General features: G+C 42.2%; 1 protein-coding gene across 7 annotated transcripts in view; it reads right to left on the reverse strand.

Moving 5' to 3' along the window:
* Positions 1–24,513, reverse strand: part of LOC122823690 (myoferlin-like) — a 39,147-nt gene that overhangs the window by 7,827 nt on the left and 6,807 nt on the right. For 2 of the 7 annotated variants that reach the window (XM_044103580.1, XM_044103578.1), the window contains exons 5-40: positions 23,397–23,505; positions 23,222–23,315; positions 22,956–23,125; positions 21,555–21,683; positions 21,385–21,447; positions 21,264–21,314; positions 21,142–21,172; positions 18,787–18,902; positions 18,566–18,692; positions 18,384–18,487; positions 17,719–17,787; positions 17,594–17,637; positions 16,990–17,072; positions 16,841–16,879; positions 15,502–15,626; positions 15,307–15,420; positions 13,340–13,517; positions 12,916–13,040; positions 12,121–12,230; positions 10,771–10,963; positions 10,469–10,624; positions 10,225–10,356; positions 9,612–9,775; positions 8,048–8,162; positions 7,747–7,849; positions 7,228–7,370; positions 6,947–7,117; positions 6,628–6,721; positions 6,466–6,543; positions 5,650–5,831; positions 5,105–5,263; positions 3,841–3,942; positions 3,602–3,763; positions 642–807; positions 491–567; positions 321–377 (exon numbers count right to left, since the gene is read on the reverse strand). In XM_044103580.1, the coding sequence (XP_043959515.1) occupies positions 321–377; positions 491–567; positions 642–807; positions 3,602–3,763; positions 3,841–3,942; positions 5,105–5,263; positions 5,650–5,831; positions 6,466–6,543; positions 6,628–6,721; positions 6,947–7,117; positions 7,228–7,370; positions 7,747–7,849; positions 8,048–8,162; positions 9,612–9,775; positions 10,225–10,356; positions 10,469–10,624; positions 10,771–10,963; positions 12,121–12,230; positions 12,916–13,040; positions 13,340–13,517; positions 15,307–15,420; positions 15,502–15,626; positions 16,841–16,879; positions 16,990–17,072; positions 17,594–17,637; positions 17,719–17,787; positions 18,384–18,487; positions 18,566–18,692; positions 18,787–18,902; positions 21,142–21,172; positions 21,264–21,314; positions 21,385–21,447; positions 21,555–21,683; positions 22,956–23,125; positions 23,222–23,315; positions 23,397–23,505 (4,135 nt within the window). Of the gene's footprint in view, positions 1–320; positions 378–490; positions 568–641; positions 808–3,601; positions 3,764–3,840; positions 3,943–5,104; positions 5,264–5,649; positions 5,832–6,465; positions 6,544–6,627; positions 6,722–6,946; positions 7,118–7,227; positions 7,371–7,746; positions 7,850–8,047; positions 8,163–9,611; positions 9,776–10,224; positions 10,357–10,468; positions 10,625–10,770; positions 10,964–12,120; positions 12,231–12,915; positions 13,041–13,339; positions 13,518–15,306; positions 15,421–15,501; positions 15,654–16,840; positions 16,880–16,989; positions 17,073–17,593; positions 17,638–17,718; positions 17,788–18,383; positions 18,488–18,565; positions 18,693–18,786; positions 18,903–21,141; positions 21,173–21,263; positions 21,315–21,384; positions 21,448–21,554; positions 21,684–22,955; positions 23,126–23,221; positions 23,316–23,396; positions 23,506–24,513 lie in introns of all 7 variants that reach the window. The other 5 variants (XM_044103579.1, XM_044103582.1, XM_044103581.1 and 2 more) reach the window with 5 other exon arrangements.

The following is a 24,513-nucleotide window of genomic DNA, read 5'->3' on the forward strand; positions in this document are numbered from 1 at the left end:
CTTAAAGTGCATTGCAACTCATTTACTTAGTAAAAGTGTAAATACATCAGTTCTATGAAGGCCTCAGTGGTTTGGTAAACCTGAGCCACAGCTCATGGACAGAGTGTCAACTGGATGATTTCTGACTGTTTTCTCCATAAATCTGGACGAACTGGAATCCCAACAGGGAGCCTTTGCTACATGTTACACCCTCGCTGTGATCAGAATGATTCAGTGTGTCGACTAAAGCTCTTCTAGATATGTTTGGTAAAATCAGCTGCGGTGTGGATTACAGCCATGTCACTGGTTTAGTGAAAGCCACAGGAAGTGATCATACATACAAACGGGACGGTTGGAGAAGCCAGTTTGTTGAAAGCTGCAGACATACTGTATAAACACTGCAAGCCAAAGCATTGAAATCTGTCAAAATTTGACACTTTAGGAGCCAAATTTTGTTTGTGTTTAAACTCAGTGCTGGGGGGGGGGTAAGATGCAAGGAGCTAGCATTAACCTGCGCCTCCAGCAGCGGTCGGCCCTCGTCCATCGTGATGGCAACGTCCTTACGGGGCGCAGTCATCATCAGAGCCACTGTTGGACAGACATGAGGAAAGATTTTCTCCCACGTCAGGAACAACTTGTCGACTTGAGGAACTGAAACTCACTCTTGGAGGCCCTGGCTCCCTCGGAAACGATGACGTACGGGTCGCACCTGAACTCCTCCAGAGAGGTGATGGTGCACTGACCAACCACAGGCTTCCTGCCAAACGGCCGGTGGTCGATCACCTTCACCACGATGGGAGGAGTGTACATCTCATCCTTTGGAAGGAGCTGAGAGGGAAAGAATAGGAAACAACCTGAAGCTTTAGGAAGAAGTTCAGGATTTTATATTTAACAACAAAACACACTGAGATGTCGAATGCTCCTCCAAGTCCTCTTACCACTTGTGTTTTATCCAAAAACTGATGTATTTTGATACAAAGTAGTGCACAACTAAGCTTCTTAAAGAGGTTTTATCTAAAAAAAAGTAAACACTGGACATAAAGACTAATTAAGGGTAAAGTCATGTGACTTTGTTGTGTGCTAAATGTTGCAGACATTTCCTGGTTGGAGTGTTTGGAAGAACACATCAACATATTTTAGATGTTTTTATGTCCAGTGCTTTATAGATTCAACCAATGCATGAAAAATGATTCGTTCTCTCTCTTTTTGGTCACAACTATTAAAATAAAAACATCACTTCATCTGTTTCTTTTTGAGTTTAATGCACAGTTTGATAAGAAGTGTTAATTGAAATGTAGCATTATATAAAAAAAATTCCCTTCTCACCCACCGCGGGTGGTGATTCTTCTTCCTCTTAGCTCGGGTCCTCTACCAGAGGCCTGGGAGCTTGAGGGTTCTGCGCAGTATCTTGGCTGTGCCTAGGACTGCACATTTCTGGACTGAGATGTCTGATGTTGTTCCTGGGATCTGTTGTAGCCACTGTTCCAGTTTGGGGGTGACTGCCCCGAGGGTCCCGATGACCACAGGCACCACTGTGGTCTTCACCTTCCAGGCCCTCTCCAGTTCCTCCCTTAGGCCCTGGTATTTCTCTAGTTTCTCATGCTCCTTTTTCCTGATGTTGCAGTCACTTGGTATTGCCACATCCACCACAACGGCTTTCCTCTGTTGTTTATCCACCACGACTATGTCTGGTTGGTTCGCCCTCACCATTTTGTCTGTCTGGATCTGGAAGTCCCACAGGATCTTAGCTCGGTCATTCTCCACTACCTTCGGGGGTGTTTCCCACTTTGATCTTGGGGGTTCCAGTCCATATTCTGCACAGATGTTTCTGTACACTATGCCTGCCACTTGGTTGTGTCGTTCCATGTATTCTTTCCCTGCCAGTACCTTGCACCCTGCTGTTATGTGTTGGACTGTCTCAGGGGCCTCCTTGCACAACCTACCTTGTCTTGTCTGGTAGATCTGGGCCTCAATTGCTCTGGTGTTTAGGGCCTGTTCCTGGGCGGCCATGATGAGGGCCTCTGTGCTGTCCTTCAGTCCAGCTTTTTCCAGCCATTGGTAGGATTTTTCTGATGTCAGCCACTTCGTTATTTGTCGGTGGTACATCCCATGCAGGGGCTTGTCCTCCCATGATGGTTCCTCCGCACCTCAGCTTCTGTTCCCCATTGTTTGAGACATTCACTGAGCACATTGTCTGTTGAGGCTTTGTCCCTGATGTATCTATGGATCTTGGATGTCTCTGCCTTGGATAGTGGTTCTCACACTCACTAGTCCTCTGCCTCCTTCTTTGCGGTTCGTGTAGAGTCTCAGGGTGCTGGATTTGGGGTGGAACCCTCCATGCATTGTTAGTAGTTTCCGGTCTTAACATCTGTGGCCTGTATCTCCTCCTTTGGCCAGCTAATTATTCCTGCAGGGTATCTGATTACTGGTAGGGCATAGCTGTTTATTGCACGGATCTTGTTCTTGCCATTGAGCTGGCTTCTCAGGACTTGTCTTATTCGTTGAAGGTATTTGGTTGTGGCTCTTTTTCTTGTGATCTCATCAAGGTTGCCATTTGCTTGTGATATTCCCAGGTATTTGTAACCTTCCTCTATGTCTGCTATTGTTCCTTCTGGGAGTGAGATCCCTTCTGTGCGGATGACCTTCCTCTCTTTGTAACCATCCGACCACACTTCTCTAGTCCGAATGACATCCCAATGTCCGTTGTATATCCTGGTGGTGTGGATCAGTGAGTCTATGTCTCGCCTTGGCACAGCTTGATGTCATCCATGTAGAGGAGGTGGCTGATGTTGGCTCCATTCTTGAGTCGGTATCCGTAGCCAGTCTTGTTGATGATTTGGCTGAGGGGTTCAGGCCTATGCAGAACAGTAGCGGGACAGCGATCTCCTTGGTATATGCCACATTTGATGGATACTTGTGCAAGTGGCTTGCAGTTGGCTTCAAGGGTGGTCTTCCACATCCGCATTGAGTTTGCAATGAAGGCTCTCAAGGTCCTGTTGATGTTGTACATCTCTAAGCATTCGATGATCCAAGTGTGTGGCATTGAGTCATAGTGTAATCAATCCAAGCCGTGCACAGGTTGGTGTGTCGGGTTTTGCAGTCTCTGGCAACTGTGTGGTCTACAAGGAGTTGGTGTTTGGCTCTGCTATTTACCCCGATGCCCTTCTGTGTCGTGGCTCATGTATTGATCCATGTGTTTGCTTATCTTAGCCGCTATGATGCCTGACATGAGCTTCCAGGTTGTGGAGAGACAGGTTATTGGTCGGTAGTTAGATGGGACCGGCCCTTTGTTGGATCCTTCTGGATCAGGATTGTGCGCCTTCAGTTAACCATTCAGGGTGGTTCCTGCTCTGTAGCAGCTGGTTCATTTGGTCTGCCAGTCGCTCATGTAGGGCAGTCAGTTTCTTTAGCCAGTAGGCATGGATCTTGTCTGGCCCTGGTGCTGTCCAGTTTTTTCATACCTGAGACTCTTTCTTGGACATCTGCCACAGTGATGGTTAATGGATTTTGCTCAGAGTTTGCTGTTTAGATTATATATATATATATATATATATATATATATATATATATATATATATATATAATGCTACATTTCAAATATTCCTGTCGACATCATCATTACCACTTTGATGAAGAGGACAGAGCCGGGGAAGTTGGGGCTCTTCTTCATGTTCTTGATCACAGCAGTCTCCACCCGCTGACCTCCACACTCCACCACCAGGCTGGGGGACGACACCGCCGCCAGCTGGTACGTCTTCATGTTCCTCAGACCCCACGCCAGAATCTGGAGGCCGAGAGGAGAGCTGGTTACACAGAGAGAAGGAGAGCATCGACGGACCGGCGTCTGCCGATGAGCCTCACCTCCACAGCTGTGAGCTGCACCACCGGCCGGATCCCCTGAGGGACCATGTAGAGGTTCTCGGCTCTTTTTGGGGGAACCAGGGGGAGATCCCCCACACCCGACTGCAAAAAGACAAACTCTCAATGTTTTGTTTGCAAGACTGACCGGAGAGAGACAAAAAGGGAAGAGGATGAAATACCAGTTTGAAAAATATAAAACTTCCTACTTGAGCACTGAATTCAGGGTTTGTACAAGTTTCGCATTTTAAAAAGTATTATTGTAAAAAATGTGTGGAAATAAAGTAATCAATTAACCGTTAACTGGAGTATAGACTCAAAAAAAGGCTGTTTCCTGAAAGAACATATTCGGAGCAGCAACTGAGCAAAAACTGCCCAAAAATATCTACATTTTATATTTAAGATTAAAATAAGTAAAATCTGTTCTACCCAGCTCTCCTCTAGTTTTGGCTTCACCTGGTTCAAATTCTGTAAAAACCTGCAAACCTCACATTAAGTGTCTTTTAGTATCCAGTCTTTAATTAGTTCATTTAAAAATTAATCAGCGAGTTCAGCCTGACAGTTCTGACGAGTCAAACCGAAGGAATGAGTTTCACTCAGGATGATTCTTTGAGCTGCAGTTGAATCGTTTGCTACCTGTAATGAACAGCATCATTTAGTTCATCACTGTTTTTGCATTCAAGGCAATATTCTCATCTAAGAAGAATTTGCATTTTTATGTTGCACAAAATACCTCTTAAGTGCAAGTTAAGAAGTTAAAATGAAAAAGTCGCAGTTATCTGGTTGAAAAGTTTTATTATCGGAGAAATCCTCAGAATAATTGATAGAATAATCGATTGCTACAGTAACAGCTGCAGCCTTGATGAAGAACAAAGATCAACATTCCTGCACTAGATTATCCCAACATTATGAGCTAATCTCATAATTTCATTCTGTTGCTCACAGAATGAAACAAAAAATCATTTTCCTGTTGTACTTTCCGCTCTCTTCCCAGCATTCCCCATTCCAGTCGCTCAGACTGACAGCTGTAAGAACACGTTGCCTCCAACCCTCTCAATTTAAAAACAGGAAGAAACAAAACTGTATAGAAACATTTGGTGTAGCAGGTAATCCAGTCCAAATGCAAAGCAGGAAGCAATGCTCCAGAATTTCTAAGAATGTAAAGCAACCCGTTTCCCAGAGATGTACAGATATATATATATATATATATATATATATATATATATATTTTTTTTTTTTTTTTTTCTTTTTTTGTGATAAATCAGACCTTGTCTTTAAGAATGAGTTCAGCAGCCACGAGTGCCTCCCCAGACCTCTGGCCCTTCTGGATGACGGGGTGCCACAGCAGCCTGGGCGTCTGATCCATCCCAGAGTTCAGCTTCACCAGCGGGACGCAAACGCTGCGGCCCAGCTGCTCGTCCTTCCCCTGCACACATCATCACATGCTTCACTTCCACAGAGTTCGGCTGGAATCCCCAACGGCAGAGAACCGAGGAGGACCTGAGAAAACTCCCGGAGGGAAACGGATTTATTCAGCCACAGTCACGCCCGTTAGGAAGGGAAGAGATGGACGTTGTTTTGCAAGGAAAGAAAAATCTGCAGAGAAGTTCTCTGGCATGAAAAAGAATGTTGTGTTCCATATAATAAAAGGCATGCTGAATCTTTCCTGAGGAAAATTAGGCATTGAAAAGTCAATTTTCTGCCCCAATAAAGTTCAGCATGTGAACATTTGAACATTTACAGTCTGAAACCATTTCATCTGTAAATGGGATCTTTCAAATCGTTGTAACACAGCACCACCATGCAGCCTACCACTTGGTCGCTGTCGTAGAACTCCAGCACCACGTCTGGAGGATTGGCGGCGACGTTCTTGGGGTCTCCGTAAATCTCCACGTCGTTGAAAATCAGAGTTTGGTCCCAGGTCGGGTTCAGCGTGGCTCGGAGCTTCTCAGTCGTCTTGCTAACGTGAAGGAAGGAAACGTGGGCGTACGGATCTGTAACGTGGGAAGAGATGATTTTACCTCCTCTTCATATCTTATTAAAAACACAAAGACTCGTCATGTTCAAGAGGGAGATCTGATGCTGAGCTGCTTTTCTCCAGGTCACTTTAAAAACGTGGTCTGAGATCAACATCAACCGACTAGCTTGTGACTGAAATATTTAGTTTTTGTTTTGTAGCTAAATATTTAGTTTACAAATATTATGTTTGCCAACTAAATATTTAGCTCCAATTGAGATATTTTCTTTAAATATTTAGCTCAGACCTAAAAATTTAGCCATCAAGCTGAATATTTAACTCAAGACTAAATATTTGTGTCAGAGATAAATATTTAGTTTACAAATTAAATCCTTAGTTTGTAAACTATATATTTAGTCTACAGACTAAATATTTAGCTTCAAATTTAATACTTAGCTTAACTTAACATTTGGCTTGTGAATTATATCTGGTTAGGGACTGCACACATGTATGAATGTATGAACATGATTAAAATTTAATTTTGAAAATTAACACTCGATCCTTTAAAAGGATTTCACTTTTTGAACTGAAATAAAATAATCATTTTGAAAACATTCTGATTTCCTGACATGGATCCAGTTTTTTCTTTTTCCCCACAGATAAAATCTTACCAGAGAAACTGTCTTTGTCCATAGACATCAGGTTCCTCGCCTGGTAGAGATAAACTCGGAGGTGGTACATGTACGACCCTACGGAGGAGTTGAGGAAAATGAAATAAATTCACATCTGACCCTTCTGGCCTGTATGTTTAGTTCTGATTGTCTGTGGCTCACTGTCAAAGGAGCAGGACACGGTGGGGGTGTTGGCACCAAACAGCTTGGTGGCGTCGCCCTTGGAGCCTTTCTCCTTGTCCTCCGTATCGACGCCCTGCAGGCCAGAGCAGAAACATCCTTAAGCGGCGTGCTCATGTGTCACACGGCAAATACAAGCCAAACTGCGCCCGAGGAGCCGGCCTTCATTGATCATGGGTAAATATTTGGTGACTCATTAAGCTCACAGTCAGTTCCTGCTTCCTCTGGATTACCAACAGGACTGTTTGCTGCTCTGAACGAGAATCTGTCTGTCTGTGAAGGTGGATCCAGTTTCACTCACTAATGCGCCCTCCAGCTGAAAGATGGCGCAGGCTCCGAGGCGATCTTCGGGCGCCATCTTTCTCCTCCAGCGCCGTCGACGGAACGAGTCAGAGGAGCGCTCGTTTCGATGGAATTTCCAGCCAATCAGGGAGGAGAATTCCCATCCCTCGGGGTCACCGTGGTCTCTCCTCTGTGCGTTTGAGAACAAACATCTCAAGGTGACAATTTTTCCTTAAATGGATAAATGTAGAAATGCATGTGGCAGCATTTCTGCACTAAGCCGCGGCATTGGGTGCCGACCTCCAGCGCCGCTCCGGCAGGAAGTGCCGCTCTCTTTCGGGGCCGGACCAGCCTCCTCCGCCGGTGGACGTGGTACATCTTCTCAGCAGGGACCCAGGACCGGGGCTTATCATCTGGAGGAATGGTCACCCCGTACTCCCAGCCTGTACAGAACACACACACACACAGAGTTGTATACTTTTATCGTTCATATTATCCATGCAGTATTTTGTTAGTTTTATGTTTCTTCTCATGTTATTTCAGTTTTTAACCCCCGAATCAACGGAGAGCACTTTAGTGCAGAGCTCACTGCTGTACAGCTCTACAGAAATAAATTTTTCCTGTAACTGTACGTTGTTCCTCTGCCATTACACAAGGTGATTGTCAGCACTAAGCCCCTCCTCCTGGCTCTGATTGGTTGTTTCTGACTGACCAGCTGTGTATTTCTGCAGCTGGCAGTGGGAGCATTGATTAGATCAAAGCACATCCATGAAAAGCTCAGTTTATGGAAGTAAAACGACACATTGTGAGTTTCTGCACCTTGATCGTCAACAGCTCTGTTGATGTCCACCGTCCAGCTGTCCTCCCACGTCCAGCCCGGAGGACAGTCGAACTCTTTAGGGTTTCGGCTTTTCTCTCCGTTCTGCCCAACACACGAATCAGGTCAGCTGCATTTTCATAATCATAATCTCTTTTTTTTATTTTTAAGCAACTGAGTAACAGAGAGATGATCCACAGGTTTAATTACTATTAGAACATCCAAATTTGTGTATTTTTGTCATAGAGATCCTGATGGTGTGTGTGTGTGTGTGTGCTCAGTGCCACGGCTCGCTGCTCTCACCACGTCTGTGTACGGCTCTGAGGCGGGCTTCCACTCTCCGCCGGGGAAACGGCTCTCGTTCTGGAACACCTCGTCCGTGAACTCTGTGTGTCCGGCGTCTGCCTCTGTTAGCAGGCTGAAAAAAAGCCAAACCATCTTTTAATCAAAAAATTTGAAAAGAAAATGCTAATATTCAGTGTAGTTGGGTTAAAATTAAATAAAGCCCTAAGGCAGAGGGCTCAAACTCATTATGGGCCACATATAAATCATGACTGTTCTCACGGGTATTGATAAAAACCCATTAGCAAATGAGTAAAATATAAATAACTAGCTGTGCCTACATTCCATAATTACTTCAACATTGAAATTCTTTTCACATTGATCAGTCCCTCCAGGATTTCATGCTTGTTTTTGTGTTTTTTCTTTGCAATCATAATCATATATTACTTTCAAAATCAAATATTTCAAAGGAACTTTGCAAATATTTGCACTTATGCCTGAGATTACATGTGACTGTTATACTCGCCACGTCAATCACAGACAATAACGTGACATGAGTGTAGCAGAACCAGGAAATACTGCCACCTGCAGGTGGGAGTTAGTTTTTTGCGGAAAATTTGCAATAAACTCACAATTCTGCATTAGCATAAAAAATGCGGGGTTCTGTTGATTTTGGCGCGAATTTCTACGATCATGGGATTCCAAAAAACTGGAACTGACTGTGTCTCTAGGCACCAAATTAAAAACAAGCTTGGGGGAAGCTTTAAAAACGGAAGCAGTTTCTACGGAAACGACCATGAGGGAGGCAGAAATGTTTGCCGTTTAGTTTGATTCCAGTTAGGATTAACTTAACAGGTTTTCAAAACGACACTTCCTCCTGACGCTTCCCCACAGCGCCGCCTCTTTCTGTTTAGTGCGACTAGTTAAAGGGGCGGGGCACAAGCTGCTAATGCCTCTCTGTTATCTTTTTAATGAGAACAGAGAGAACAGATAATTAAGTAATTATCTGACATGGAAGCCCATTTTTGTGTTTACATTCTGTCCTTAAAAAAAAAACACAACTTGTTGTATATCATAACGATGACTTGGCTATCGTAAGATATTGTTTTCTTCGACAAACCTGGTTCTTTGAAGTTTATTTGACATTATGGGATTGTTCAAAACTCCCAATATTACAAACATTACAACAGATCTTGAAGTACTGATCAGTGATGTTGGCAACATCCATTTCTTTCTATCAAGACAAACTTGTCTCATTCATCTCCTTAGAACGCCAGAGAGCCAATTCAAGCTAGCTCTGTTAGCCTAGTCATAGTAATGAGCTCATTTTGTTTTGGGGGGGATTTCATCAAACATCAAGACTGACTGTTGTGGAAACCAGAACGTCCAGCTCACTGGTACGTTCTGCTACAGACGTCAAGTCATTTTCTGTGGAATGAGAGAAATGTGAACAAAGCAGAGGAAGTGTGGCCCATTCAATTTAGTCCTGGTGAATAAAATACGTTTTTCTGTGATGAATTTACTAAATAAGCAAAGACTAGTTTAGACAAACTTGTCTCCCTTCATTAAACCCGTGTGTTCTCACGCTTTCTCCGGGTCGATGAACCAGTCGGACTCCCACTCCCATCCTTTGGGTGGCATGAAGTACTCCTGCTTCAGCTTCAGTTTTCCCGTCACATCGGAGAACTTGTGGCGGCCCACCAGTCCGGTGGTCCCCCAGTTCCCGAACACTTTAGCCTGGTTTTCATACTGCAACACAGCAGATGACACGGCGACTGAAAGCGACCGGACAGGCATGTACATCCTTAAACTTCTATCTAGTTTCTCTCTTATTACCATTTACTTTTATTTATTTTGTTGACATTTATGCGATTATGTTTGGATGACTGAACAAACCTCAGTTTTATATACCAACTCGGCTTTAAACGTTTGCCCAGATTACTAAGAAGAGGATCGTACTCTTAGGAAGTGAAACAAACTGAAGGAAGTTGGCTGCATATTTAGGAGCATCATAGTAAAGGGGGCTGAATACAATCGCATGCTTCTCAGAATTGACTTATGAAACAATCTTGAACTGTTCAAGTGTTAATAAAGTAACAGCTTCCACGCTGGATGAAAGTTTATATTGAGACCTTTATTTGGAACAAAAAGTAAATAAATTAATTCTCCATTAAAGCTCAGTTGTTGAAGTCTCCTACCAGTTCAGCAAACACACTGAAGGTTCCCTCTGAGAAGGCGTTGAACCTTTTCTCTTGTGCAGAGAGGCCCAGCCACATGTTGACCCTGACCTGAACCGGAACCTTCAGGCCTTTGGTTTTGTCCATGGGGTACTGAGGGCATGAACACCACAAAGCTTCAACAAGATGATGAAGAAAGTAGCAGTTCAGGAAATCTAACAGCAGAATTTGGTCTGGCATTCTCCCCCCAACCCCCACTGTGTACCTTCAGGAAGATGGTCCGAGTCTGACCACAGTGCTGGCCACAGGCCTGCTCGCTGTAGGTGGAGTAGAGGATTTGATGAGCCGGGATGCGGCTGTAGGCCACACGCTTCTCGCCGCGCAGCATCCAGATGATCACGTCAGGCATGCTGTTCTGGGGCTGCAGACGAGGAGAATGTTGGCAGAGAAAACTTTGGCCATATTAGGAGTTTTTGAAACAATCCCTGAACGCCAGCCGGAACCCAGCCTCAAACCTCTGGGCTTCCTGTGTGTGTGTGTGTGTGTGTGCTTCCTCTGTGTGTGTACCTCGTCGGCCAGCTGGTTGAGCTTGTCCACCCAGCTCTCTATGTCCGGCAGCGTGTCTGGGATTTCCCTGGCCTCCTCTCTCATGCGTCTCGCTGCCGACTTGATGAACGTCAGAGCACTGTCTCGTAGTTTCTTGATCTGGATGTCCAGAGATGTCAGGTTGGAGCGGCCCTCCAGGTCAGGGGTGGGGAAACTTCACGAGAACACACAGTCAGTCACAATCATTATCCACACGTCAATGCATTTTCTGGTCTTGTTCATTTGTGGATTTTCTGAACCTTTAACCTGACCTCCCTTTCATTGAAGCAGAGATGCACCAACAAAGACTCGACGCTAACCATTTCTAGCATTTTATAAAAGGTGTTTAGGCCTCATTTAAGAGTGAAATAAATAGGGCTTGGCGATATATATTTTAAATGATATCAATTTTTGATTTGAAACATTTCCACAGTCAATAATTTTCATAGCTAATAATTTATTCAGTCAAAAATCTGGATTTTTTTCTCCACCAATTCACTTCTTGGGTTTCCATAGTTAGGAGTGATGTCGGCGCACCCAAGACTCATTATCTTTCTAAATATTTTGAATTTGATTTCAGGTCAACTCAGCATCCAGGAAGGAAGAGATTATTGAAATAAAAGTCAAAAGTTTTTTGAAAATAATTTCTATCATTTGTAAAAAAAAATAAAAAAATAAAATAAAAAAATAAAAAATAATAATAATAATAATGAAATAAAATTTAAAAAAAGAAGTAAAGAAAGCGAAGGGGGGGAAATAAATGATTAAAATCAGGAATCAAATTGAGTTTGAAAAAATTTAATGTATTTTTGAGCCCTGCAACACACACGTTGTTTCTTCAATCTGGAAGAGAGCAAGGCTAAGTGGATAACAGGAAGGCTGAACAGAAGAACCACTGCTTAACTTTTTGCACTTTCAACATTTCATAAAACATAACGGATTTGGAAATGTTGGCAGCCATTCAGCAACACAAAGATGATTTGGTTTCACCTCAAGAGATTCACACATAAAATGTGAGAGTCACTCTCCTAATACAAAATGGAAATATAGTCACCTTTGTAAAATAGTGGCCCAAGTCCTTTTTTGGCAAAAGTGATTTTTTGTTGTTGTTGCCAAAATTACTTGGCAAAAAACAACAAAGGCCGTTATTTTAGGAAGGTGCCTTTATTGTGAATCCGGTTCTATTATGGTTCTGAAAGTGAAACTGGAATAAACCAAAACTGAAACTGAATGTGAAAATCTTTTACAAAAAGTCAAGATAAGAAATCTACAAAATGCTGTAGGGTGAATCTCCTGTTAGACAGGCAGGAAATAGACCCTTCCTCTGTTTACCTGTCCAAGTCTTCAATCAACTGATTGAGTAACTTCATCCACACCTCTACCAGCTGGCTGTCAGGAACTTTAGCCAATATGGCGATTTTAAAAGCATCCAGGTTGGATTGCTAAAACATGAAACACAGAACACTGATCAAGCAGCTCCCTCTCACATATTCTCAGATCAATTTTAAAGCTGCAGTGTGCAACTTTTATTTAAAAAAAAAAAAAAAAAGTTAGATTTTTACATATTTGTTAAAACTGTCACCATGTTGTAACGGTATGGGACAGATAATCTGTGAAAAATATTGTTTCACCTCTCTGTGCTTCTATAGTTGTCTGAAGAAATGCACCGCCTCCAGGTCAGAAACAACCAATCAGAGCCAGGAGGAGGGCCTTAGAGCTGTCAATCAACTTTGTGTTCTCATGTGCTAATGTGGATGCTAATGTGTTAACTCATAGTCACAGAAAAACCATTTATCAGTCAACAATGGTGGCTATGCTAACTAGGATTAGCATTCAGGACAGGTTCTGTTGACAGGGAGAAACTAGTGGTGGCAGAAAACAAGGGAAGGGGTTGGGGGACATGATTGACAGTGCTAAGCCCCGCCCCCTGGCTCTGATTGTTTCTAGTTGGATTTTTTTTTTCATCCGTCTGATCTTATGTTGCTACAACATAGTGACAGTTACATAAATATGCAAAATAATTTTTTTATAAAAGTTACATACAGCAGCTTTAACACATCAAGAAGTCCCAATAAAATAAATATGTTGCATCAGGCCTTTAGTTAGCAAAGAAAACACTGATGTTACCAAGCGATGAGTGATGTAGAGGATGATGTTGACAGATTCGAGGCGGTGACCAATGTCCTCCCAGAAGGACGTGACAACAACCACTGGCTTAGTGTTTGCCCAGGGCAGGTAGTAGTAATGGTTACCTGGGAAACAGAACCACAGGTGAGGTCGAGTGAAGCCTTGAAAGGTTTCGTTTAAAGCAGTGATGCTCAAGCCCAGTCCTTGAGAGCTACCATCCTGCAACGTTTAGAAGCCTCCTTACTCCAACAGACCAGGATCATCTCTGAACAGGTCTGGTAACCAGCCGCTCATTTAATTCAAGTGTGTTGGAGCAAGGATGCGTCTGAAAGTTGCAGGATGGTAGCTCTCGAGGACTGGATTTAAAGAGCTTTAGACTGTTGGTTTCATCAGTGACTGTAAAACAAAGAGCTTAATCACGTACCATCAAATACAGCACAGCTGTACTGGGTGGTGGAGGCCAGGGGTTTACAGGTGGTGTCCAGTTTGTTGCCGTAGTTACCAATGCTGACCTCAAACTGGATGGGTTCACCAGGTTCCTGAATCATGGAGGCGCTGTGGAAGACTGCGCACAGACAGTATTTTCTTCTTCGCTGGTACTTCTTAAGAATGGGGAAGAAAAAAAACAGTATGTTAACTTTTATACGTTAAAATGCTAGCTATGTTGTCGAAATGATGAATAAGTTTTAACAGTGATTGGAATGGGATGGTTTTCAGCTTGAAACTCAAATCTAATATTTTTTCCAGTCAATAAATGCATTAAAGCTAAGTGCTAATGTGCTATGCTAGGTATGCTAACAACCCTCTTCTTTGTGAAAGTTATTATTGTGGGAATACGTCTCCTGTTTCAGCAGTTGTCAGGAGGTGATTGAAAACTAAGAAGCACAAAATATGTTATAAGTTTTAAACTAAACTTTCCTGCCCAACAGGAATGTCACAATTCAGGGCATTTTTCCAGCTATCTTATGTTGTAAATATAAAAGCAGGGCTCTCCAGATCCAGTCCTCGAGGGCCGGGGTCCTGCATGGTTAAGATGTGTCCATGGTTCAACATACATCAGTCAAATAATCAGATCATTACCAGAACTGATTCACCAACATGCAGTCAACTTCCCCAGCCGTTTGATTCAGCCCTGGATCTGAAGACCTCTGTTCTGATTAAAGACCAGGATTTAGCCTGATCCAGGAGAGCAAAGCGATGTGCTGCTCTGTTCATGTGCAGCTCTATCCAGCTGAAGACAGAGTGGTGGAGCATGAAGGGCCTCAGGGCAGGATCAAAGCTTTGACCACGGCTGCAGATCACAAAGCTGCACCCGTGATCTGGTAATATCAGGGCCCAGGTCCCTGTTATTCATCATGTTGGTGCCCAGGGGAGAGGTCATGGTTGTAAAGTTGATGTTTTATTGCTTTTGAGTTTTTAACCTCCATCAGAGTTAAAGAGTTTACGTTCTGTAAGGAATGTGTTTACAGTTTACTGTCTGTCCTTAATCCTCTTATCTCTGTTAAAGACAAAGCGACTGTTGATACCCATTTTTCACACAGTGTGACATCACCTCTGAGCCCAACTGATTTGTAACAATACATTATGGTGCTCAAATTATAACATAAATATTTCTGTTAGTCATCACTCTTAAAGAGAAGCCACAATTATCTAAAATCAGTTTTCTACACAAGACAAGATATTGAAATAATGTCTGATTTTTTCCCACCAGAATAACCATTAGGAACTCCAAAAGAATGCTACAAGGTTATCAGACAAGAGAAAGGTTATCAGACCTTATAAAGTTTTTATAACTGTACTATAAAAACTCTAATTGGCAAATATAATTTCCTCCATAAACTCATTTCAGGCAACAAACTTTCAATTTAAAAGGAACAATATTATGTATTTTCCAGGCACATATTACTATCTTACAACACTATCAAGTAACTATGTTGCCTTCAGTTGTCATAAAATCAGCAGTTGCCAAAAGTTGTCAAATATGACTTTAAAGAAATTTGACGCCTTGAAATTGGGCCTCTGTCTCTTTAAAAACTCCTGCTCTTTCTGAAGCTCCGCCTCCAGCAAGTCGTCACAACATGGCTCCTCTATCACTTTAATAACGTTTTCAACAGCGTTGCACAGAGAAGTAGCTCCTCAGCTGACGTTCAGTTCCAGCAGGTGTTCGCTAATTGATGCTGACTAGTCTGAAGGAGCTGAGTGAGGAAGGGCTCGTCTGTGAGGTGGAAGCTGGTTGCCATGGAGATTAAAAAAATTTCTCAAACATACATGAACGAATCGAGGCAACACCCCAGGTATGTTTTGATGAGGGAATAACGGTATAACATGATAAAAGCTCAAAAAAGTCAATTTTACATGTTACTGTCCCTCTGAGATGAACAGCTGCAGTACCTGAACCACAAGGATGTCATCACTGTGGATACTGTCAACTGCTTTGTCTGCTTTCCCCTCCAGCTTCGTGGAGAGCTCCACCAGTACCCTGCCCCTGTACGCCACTCCTTCTCCCTGTAGTGAATTCAAATGATTAGGAACTCAAGATTATCGTACGAAAGAAAGGAAGGGCTAAAAGCAAAATGATACCGGTACCTCGCCAAGGTTCAGAGCCTCGTAGGGGTCCGGGAGGCCCGTGAACTCTCTGGGACTGCCGTACAGGTTGATGTAGCAGGGTCCAAACACAGGCAGGAAACCCACCTGAGACTCTCCTGAGTCAGCTGGGGAGACGGCAGCAGAGTTCATGTCTGGACAAATTTACATGAGCAAAGTTCTACTTGTTAGTAGGTCATGCTGGGAAAGCAGGCAGGAACAAACTGAAGTGACAGGGAGGTGTTAGGTCAACACGTAAAACTTATCGGGTCAAAACAGAGCAGCACTAACACTAAGCACAAACGGGGCTTGACCACAATTAGACATGGGCCGGTTAGCCAGTATCGAAATGTACTGAGGTTTCAAAACGTTTAGGTTTCACCAACAGCTATAAACAATGAAGTCTGACATTTTACCTTCCCCCCGGGTCTGGTAATTATGAATAGTTTATGCTACTATACACAACCTTCATTCAATATTTCATGAGCCCTTATTTTTTAATTTTTTTTATTTTTTAAGATCTGACCTGAGCTCAGTTCTTTCTTCGAATTAAACTCAGTTGTTTGCATAAATGTTTCAAACGCCTGCCAGTGACAATGTGGTCCTCATATGTCAAAAGGTTATGTTCTATTTGTAAAATAACTTCACTAGATGCTCAACATTCTTCATTTAGATTTAAGATTTATTTTGTGCTGGAGTTGTAAATTACTAATTCATTTTACTCATACTACCATTTCAATCTGGCAAAATGAGTTTATTCTTGCGCTACTTAAACTTTATTCTTATACAACTTTTCTCATTATTAAGACTTTATTCTCAACTGGGGGTTTTTCTAAGCCTGGCTCAAATTCTATTTCAGTCAAACTTTGTTAAAAAAAGAAAAAAGAAAAAGAACTGAACTGTTCAGGTTTGTCACAAACTCTGGCCGACCTTCATTATACTAATTTTGGATTCAGCATTGTATTATCTTGTACAATAAGCATTTAAACCATTAAAAATGCTTAAGTATTTTTGCTGTAGTCTATTAAGACTTATACACAACTGACAATCAAGTCTATTGTCTTAAATGAAAATAGATTTTGTTTTATTCTATGTGTAGTAGAAGCCTTGGCTTCAGCCTAGTCCTTCTTTGGTAAACTATTGATTTGTTAAAAAGTGTTTTATTTTGCCTTCTTTTTTAGGAATGTTGTAAATTTAACAAAATAAATCTCATTCAAGTCTGAATCAGTTACTGGGGAAGTGTAGCTTAGAGAGAGCTTCATACCGGCCCATGGCTAATCACAAGCGCTAGCATGCTCAATGCATAATCACATGCAACACAGAACAAAAAACGCAGGTGAACCTTCAAATGATGGCATTTCCCCATTATCTGCATGTGCCTCTAATCCGAAAGAAAAAAAAAGAACAATTTAAAAGTTCTGCTACTTGGATTAGAAAACTTCTCCAGTTTTTGCACTTTTCAGACATTGAACTCAAACAGAAGTCCTGTACCTTCCATGTCTCCACCAGAAGAGGCTATCTTGGTCAGGTTCAGGTATGTGGTGCCAACGGCATCATTTCCTGTCAGCCGATCCCTGCAGCCAAAGATCAGGTAAAGACAGTTCATTCTTCCCTGCATTTTCTAAAAATAACACAGTAAGTGAGTTATTATGGTTTCATTACTAAGAAGGCAAAATTAAAATGTTGTTTTTTTTTGTTGTTGCATTGAGCCTGGAAGTTTTTTTGCATGGTATCAAATTACACCGAGATTTAAATATGTTATCAACGCCTTTTCTCTAACCTTTTCCTCTTGAGCTTATTTCCCTTTGGACTTCCTGAACCTGAGTTATGCGAACACTTTTTTTGTTTGTTTTTTCAGATACTGTGATGAAAAATTAGCTCAGCGCAGCCAAACAGAACATGTTATTGAGGGAAAAGGGAAGGGCCACCACAGTCTGAGTCACTGCCCTGCATTATTCTTAAGTGGTTGTTGCTGGGCCATCCACACACACACACAAACGCGCATGCACACACACACACACAGAATGTCACTGACCACGTTGCAGAAACATGGAGGCACATTTTCCCAGCTGCGTTACACAGCTGCAGAACTCACCAGTCATACAACGTCAGCTTGATGCGCTCACACATGGACGGGAACTGCAGTGAAGACAAAAAAAAAATCATTTCCACTAAACTTTTCTAAACTTGATCGTCTTTTACAGGATCAGGACATCTTACTTTGACTTGAAGGTTCAAAACTTGGTTCCACTCCGGGTTGGCGTTCTTCTCAATGATCTGAGTGCACAACTGGAAACAGAAAAAAAACGTTATTAGATTTTTGACTCAGCAGTTAACATTTAAGCTTATTTATTAAAGGGCTTTGACTAGGACTGGACAAGAAACAAATAATAATATATCGTGATGAACACGTGATTAATATCAATAGATAACACGTCTAATATTCAATATAAAAACATTCACTGAAATCTGAGGGAGAAGCGCACAGCATTCTGGGAGATGTAGGCAAAGGAAAGGCTTTAGCTCCTCAACCTTTTACAGCTAGCCAAGCTAGCTGGATGGCATCAAGTAACTCACTCTTTGGTTACATAGCAACAACATGTTGAGTAACTTGCACAGCAGCAGTTTCAGGTTTTGCCAACGTTCCTCATAACTGCTTAAAAATAAACAACGATTTGGAGGGAAAACTGGATAAGTTTGGTTGTACTGCAAATATTTAAAACTAAAATCTAATAAATTATTAATATGTGATATTAATTAACGATATAAATAATCTGATATTGATATCAGTCGTACTTATCAGTCGATGGATGAACGATTTCAGCTGTGTCGTTCATCCCTAACTGACTGGATCCCTAACTGGAAAGACTGGATTGAGTTGAAACCTTTTTGCCAGCAAACCGCGCCTCTAGGAAAGGATCCACCAGGTTCTTCTTGTTTTCCTCTCCTCCAAAGATTCCTTTCAACGTCTGGACAAATGCATCGTCCACTGAAAACAAAAAAACCAACGCGTTATTTGTTTTATCAGCCAAAGATTTGTGATCCGATTGATTTGGTCTCGTCTTACTCTGGGGGACGTCCTCAGCCCTGAACACCTTTAAGCACAGCGTGGCCCTCCGCAGGGCGACTCCTGCTGGCAGCAGCAGGTTGCTCTCTATGTCATCCTGGTCGTCATTAGACTCCCTCTTCTCCATCTGAAGTCAGAACAGAATCCAACAATAATAAAATAAATGGAAAACGGGAGCAAATTCTGTATTTGAGGCACGTGTAGAATGAGCGACTACAAACCGGAGGCTCGTCTCCCGTCCCCACAACAAACAGGCTGACTTTGAGGTAGCCTTTCGCGCCAGAGCTGGAGTCGTCTGGGTCATTCAACAGGAGCCACTTCCTCATCACACAGTGGGCTGCAGAATGACCACCAATACAATCAGGACACGAGAATCACAGATTCCCCATCAACAAGCAGAGAAAGATTCAAGCATTCCTCTGTGGTTTTCAGTCCATACTGACGGGATTTCACAGTCACTGGAGTTTTATGGTGGAACGCTTCCATATAAATGTGCTGTGTTGGATTGAAGTCTGGTGACTGTTGAGGCCGTTGGGGGACAGTAGATTCATTGTCAAGTTCAGGAACCCATTTGAGATTTGTGACACAGCATGTTATCCTGCTGGACGATGGGATGGACATCAGCAGCAGAAACATGTTTAAATGTTGCTTAAAGGACCCTAAATGTGCCACAAAAAAAAAACCATCCTCCACAACACCAGGCTGAACTGTTGATACAAGGCAGGATGGATCCTTGCTTTTATGCTTAGGATAATGATGTGTCTGGAGCTAAAGGCAGCGATGTTCCAACCAATCATTATCTAGTTTTGGTCAGTCTGTGAGCTGCTGCCTGTTTCTTGTACCTCTCTGTCAGGAGTGGCCCCTAGTGTCAATGTCTGCTGCTACAGACCATTTGTTTCAACGCTGTGTTTTGTTCAGAGATGATATTCTGCAGTCATCCCTAAACTGTTTTCCATGTATTATGTTAAAATCAGTCGTTCTCCTCTGATAAGGATTTTTCATCTTCACCATTTTTCCCCCCTTCTGAATATTTTCTCCTTTTTGGACCAATCTGTAAAGAGTTTTGATTTGAAATTTCTGAAACTCCCAGCCTTCTTCTCTGTGTCCACCATGTTGACAAATGAACAGATATAGTGTGTATCTGATGAAGAGTGTATTGTACTGATGGACAGTTTTGGCTGTGTCGGTAATCCACAGCTTATACTTTATTAGAGATTTGATTAGTCGTCTGAGTTTACACGGTCAGATTAACAAATATGTAAAGGCAGCGTTAACACAATGAATGCCACTTTGCTCCTAGTCAAATGTCTTTTCAGAAACATACAGGAAGAGACGCCTGAACACAGCAGCAACCTGTTGTCACTAGAACCTTGTAGTTTAGGAGCTGATGTTGTTTGCCTGTGGTTTTTTTCAAGCCTTGCTCATTCAGAGGATAGAAGGCAAATACTGCAGAGTCTTTATGTTGTTTGTAGGTTTAGCCTCGTTTTGGTTTTATAAATATGCCGTCGCATGTGTTAGCTATTCGATTACATGTGCTTCTGGATGCCTTAGCCTGGGATTTATAGGTTGCTCCAAGTTGAAACTGCTTGCTGTAGTTAGTAAAACACTGCTTGTTTAAACCTGAACCGAAACAGGAGCTGTTCTGTATAGTGAACTCACCCATCTTTATAATTGTGAAGAGTTCGGAGATTATGACTGAAGAATCTTTTGAACTAAAGTCTGGTGTACTTTCTTTGAGTATTTCACATTTGCACTTTGAGTTTAGCAGAAAACAATTTCAAAATAACTGTCAAATTCAGACTGAAGAGGTTCAGACTTGAAATTATTGGGGTTCAAATGGAATTTCAACTGAAAACCAGGAACTTCTACAGCTGTTACAGCTAAATGCCTACAAAAGCCCAAAAATAACACATGACCATGAGGGCTTCGGACTGCGCTGACACGACTTTTACCAGGCAACAAGTAGTTTCTCTCTCCGAGAACTACTTCAGCATTTTTATAAGAAAAGAAACAACTAGATTAAGAAAAGCACTAAAAGCTACATATTAAAGATAAAAAGTTGGGTGGCACTTTATTTGACGTGATGTGCATAAGACTGACATGACGCCGTCATAAACGTGACATAACACCTGTCATGAACATGAAGGAGTCTTTATGAATGTTGTCATGAAGTGTTACTTGGTAAATAATGGAACTTTTAATGCAAAGTGGCTTTAAAAGTTGCATTAAAAGCCCATTATAAGTGTCAACTTTGCATTAAAGTGTCATTATTCACAAAATAATGCAAAGTTGGGACTTTTAATGGACTTTCAATGCATCTTTTAAAACCACTTTGCCTTAAAAGTGTCATTATTTACTTCATGACACTTCATGACAACGGTCATAGACATTCATAAAGACTCCTTCACGTTTATGACAGTGTCATGTCAGTCTTATGTACAGCCCGTCAAATAAAGTGTTACTGAAAGCTGTTTAAAAAAAAATCCTCTATAATCCTCTAAGAAGTGACAAAAAAAGAACAAAACTTTCAAAACAACATGGACTTGAAAAACAGCTAATGGCCTGAGTGAACGTACCTGGTTCATCATAAACATAACCAACGTCCAGCTGGGTGAAAAAAACAAGGAGAGGTCTGCTTGAGACATAAACACTTATTATAAAAATTAGTAAGTATGAGCAGTCGCCACTTAATGCTTACCATGAATTCCCCCATAAGGCTGTCTGCCCTCAGTGAATATGAATTATACACCTAGAAATAAAAAACAATCAGGTTTTATGCTGGAGCAGAAAACCACAACATTTCCATGAGCTGCACCAACCCTGAAGCTGATGTTCTGTTCAAACAAATCCGACGGCAGCATGTGAACGTTGTAGAAGAAGATCTGCAAGAAGCCAACAACCAATCACACGAGGATCCACGAGAGCCGGAGCAGAACAACCAGCAGGAACACTTAAACTTGTGTCGTCTACGGAAAAAAAAAGATGAAACCTCGTCGAAGAACGGGTTGTTTCCCTTCTTGATCCTCGTCCGGTGGGTTTGTCCACACACGTGGACCTTCACCACAGGCTTGATGTTGTTTCCAGACAGCTGACGGGCCTCCATGACCCGAACACGGATCTGGAGGACAGAGTGGATCAGTTCATGAGTGGACTGCATGTAAAGGAACAACAGGATTAGAGGGAAAACAGGTAACACAATATAGTCGTGTCGCCATGTAAATTCATCACCTAACAATTCAAGTTAGAATAATCTTAAATCACAAAACATTTTCATCTTGTTTGAGCAGAACTTGTTTATTATGGCTGAAAAAACCACCAACAACAAAAAAGCTGCCTTTCTGGAGCAGAATTCTTCAGATGTTTTCCCCTTATAAAGTGAAGGTCGAGATTCTGGGACAAAGAATTCAGACTTTTTCAAACCGTGTGATCTGTTGACCCAGGAAATGAGGAAATGAGAAAATATTTCAGGATTTTAAAAATGTGTATTATCTGAAGAATTTTAGGGTTACATTATTCATACAGATGATAAATGTGTTGACACACGCCAGCTGAAAATGTGTCAAACAAAAAACAACAACAAAAAAAACCACCTTTGAATTGAATTCTTCTGTTAATGCAGGAGGATCGTCTCACAAAAAAAGAAAACAAGTCAACATTAAATTGAAGTTGTTGTAAAAAAAGGTTCCAACAAAATCACAGATGCTAATCTTTATGTTCTGTTTTTCTAGTTTATCAGAGACACTAATTGGTTATTCATAACTTTCTGTATCCATGGAGCATAAACACACAGTCTCTCTTGGCTCCTGACCGCTGAGCTGGTCAGGAGCCAACCCAGATTTGTCTTTCCCAAAGTCAGAGTAATGGCCTCACGAATTGTTTGAAATACCAGATAAACCCACTGGGCTGGAATACAACCTGCTCTTCATCTGACTGTTCAGCAGGATCATCATCCACAACATGCAGAGAAATAAGTGATGCAAAAATGGCGTAGGAGATAGCACAACCCACGTTTGGAGGCCTAGAGTCCTCGACGCGGCTGTCACTAGTTTGATTCCCAGACCTGGCAACATTTGCCGCATGTCTTCCCTCCTCTCCTCCCCCTTTCCTGTCAGCCTACTGTCATATAAGGGACACTAGAGCCCACAAAAAACCCCTGGAGGGGAGAAAAAAAAAAAGATCCACCAGTGACTGTTAACAGTTCTTTCTTAACAGAGGATTTGCTCCACTCTTAATGAATTTAAGTTGAAATGTTTGATTTTTGTACATTCTTCAGTAATTAATTATTCTACTGCAATACAATTAGTTGATTTGAAGAAGCATATACATTTCAATTCTGAAGTCATCAAAAGTTATTACCAAAATGCCCATAAATAAAAACTACTGAACTGACCTGGAAGTCCTGGGGTTTATTGGCAAGTAGGTGGCGACTCTGCGCCCGGTTCAGCCTCTGGCGAAGAGCCCCAGCCTGGCCGGAGGATGAAGGGGCTCCAGCTGGGCCACTCTGGGGCCCGTCGGGAACAGTCTCATTCCCCTCCTCATCCCCACCTCCTCCTGCTGCTGCTAGGCAACAAAGATAGAAAAGAGCCGAGATTCAGCAAACTAAATCCAGTCGGCCAAAGTTTAGTGCATCAATGCTTCACTATGAAACAAACAGACCGGCGTCCACTGCAGCATTTCCATCTTGGGGGTCGTTGGGGTTCGGCATGGCATTGGCTGGAGGGTCGTAGGCGACCACCAGGTTTATCGTAGCCTGCAGGGAAACGAGAACCTGCTCAGCTCTGTTTTATTCGACTTGCTTATGTTAAAGTTACTTTTACAATACGACACTCACTCCGATGCCCTGCCCGTTGTCATTGACCAGAGGAACATTTTTGCACGGCAAAGATTTCGATTTTCCAGAGGCAAGGTCTCGCAGAGGAACCTTAGTGGACCCAAGGAATCTACAAATCAAAAACAGCAGACAGAATTGTTTCCACGTTGTAAGGTAAACGTCGGCACCCCAGTTTTGCTGATTTTATTACGCAACGTCCATTCTGCTGACCGGCTTGGCTGCAGTCGGTCAGGATGTCTTTGGTGACAGGGACAGTGGATGTGGTGATGTGTGCTCAGCTGAGGTCACATTCACAGAAAGAGCCCAGAGAGGGAAACCACCCAGAGCTAACAAGCCCTGCCTTCACAGACAAACAAAACTCACTACCAGGAATATCATTTCACTCTTCAATCTGTCTGCTCGGGTTTCTGAGAACTACCAGAGTAACTCGCTTCACCACCTGCTGTACGTGGAGGTGAGGCTGCAGCGTTGGGAGCTTATTGTAGGCAGAGCAGGACTGGTGGAGTGGGTCCAGTCATTCATGGACTCTCACATTTTCTTGGATTTATGTGACGCCGCCCTGCTGCTTACCAAGATGATTATCAGTAATGCTCTAAATTGTGATTGAGAAGCTTTTCATCAATCTTTTACAGCTACAGTATCTTAACTTTTAAAAAAGAAAAAAAAACCTATGTTTTTTACATATTTGCTGTGACTACTTGGCGTGAGAGAAAATCTGAAAAAAAAAACTGAACTCCTCTGTCTTCCCCCAGTGCTAACTAGAAGCAACCAATCAGAGCCAGGGGGCCGGCCCCTTGTTGTCTTCTACCGCTACAGCTTTTCCCTATCGACAGAGCCTGTTGTGAATGCTAATGCTAGTTATCAGAGCCACTTATGATGGCAGTTTTCCTCTGAAAGTGAGTTGTTTCTCCGCCATTAGCACAATTAGTAGGGAACATGACGTTGATTGACAGCGCTAAGCCCCTCCTCCTGACTCTGATTGGTTGTTTTTGGTGCATTTCTTCAGGGTGGAGCTGATCCATGTTTTCACAGATTGTCTAAAACTGTTACAACATGGTGAGAGTTTTTTTTTTTTTTTTTTTAAACATTTTTATAAAAGTTACACACTACACCTTTA

The sequence above is a fragment of the Gambusia affinis genome, linkage group LG20, assembly GCF_019740435.1.
Source record: "Gambusia affinis linkage group LG20, SWU_Gaff_1.0, whole genome shotgun sequence".
Classification (NCBI taxonomy): domain Eukaryota; kingdom Metazoa; phylum Chordata; class Actinopteri; order Cyprinodontiformes; family Poeciliidae; genus Gambusia; species Gambusia affinis.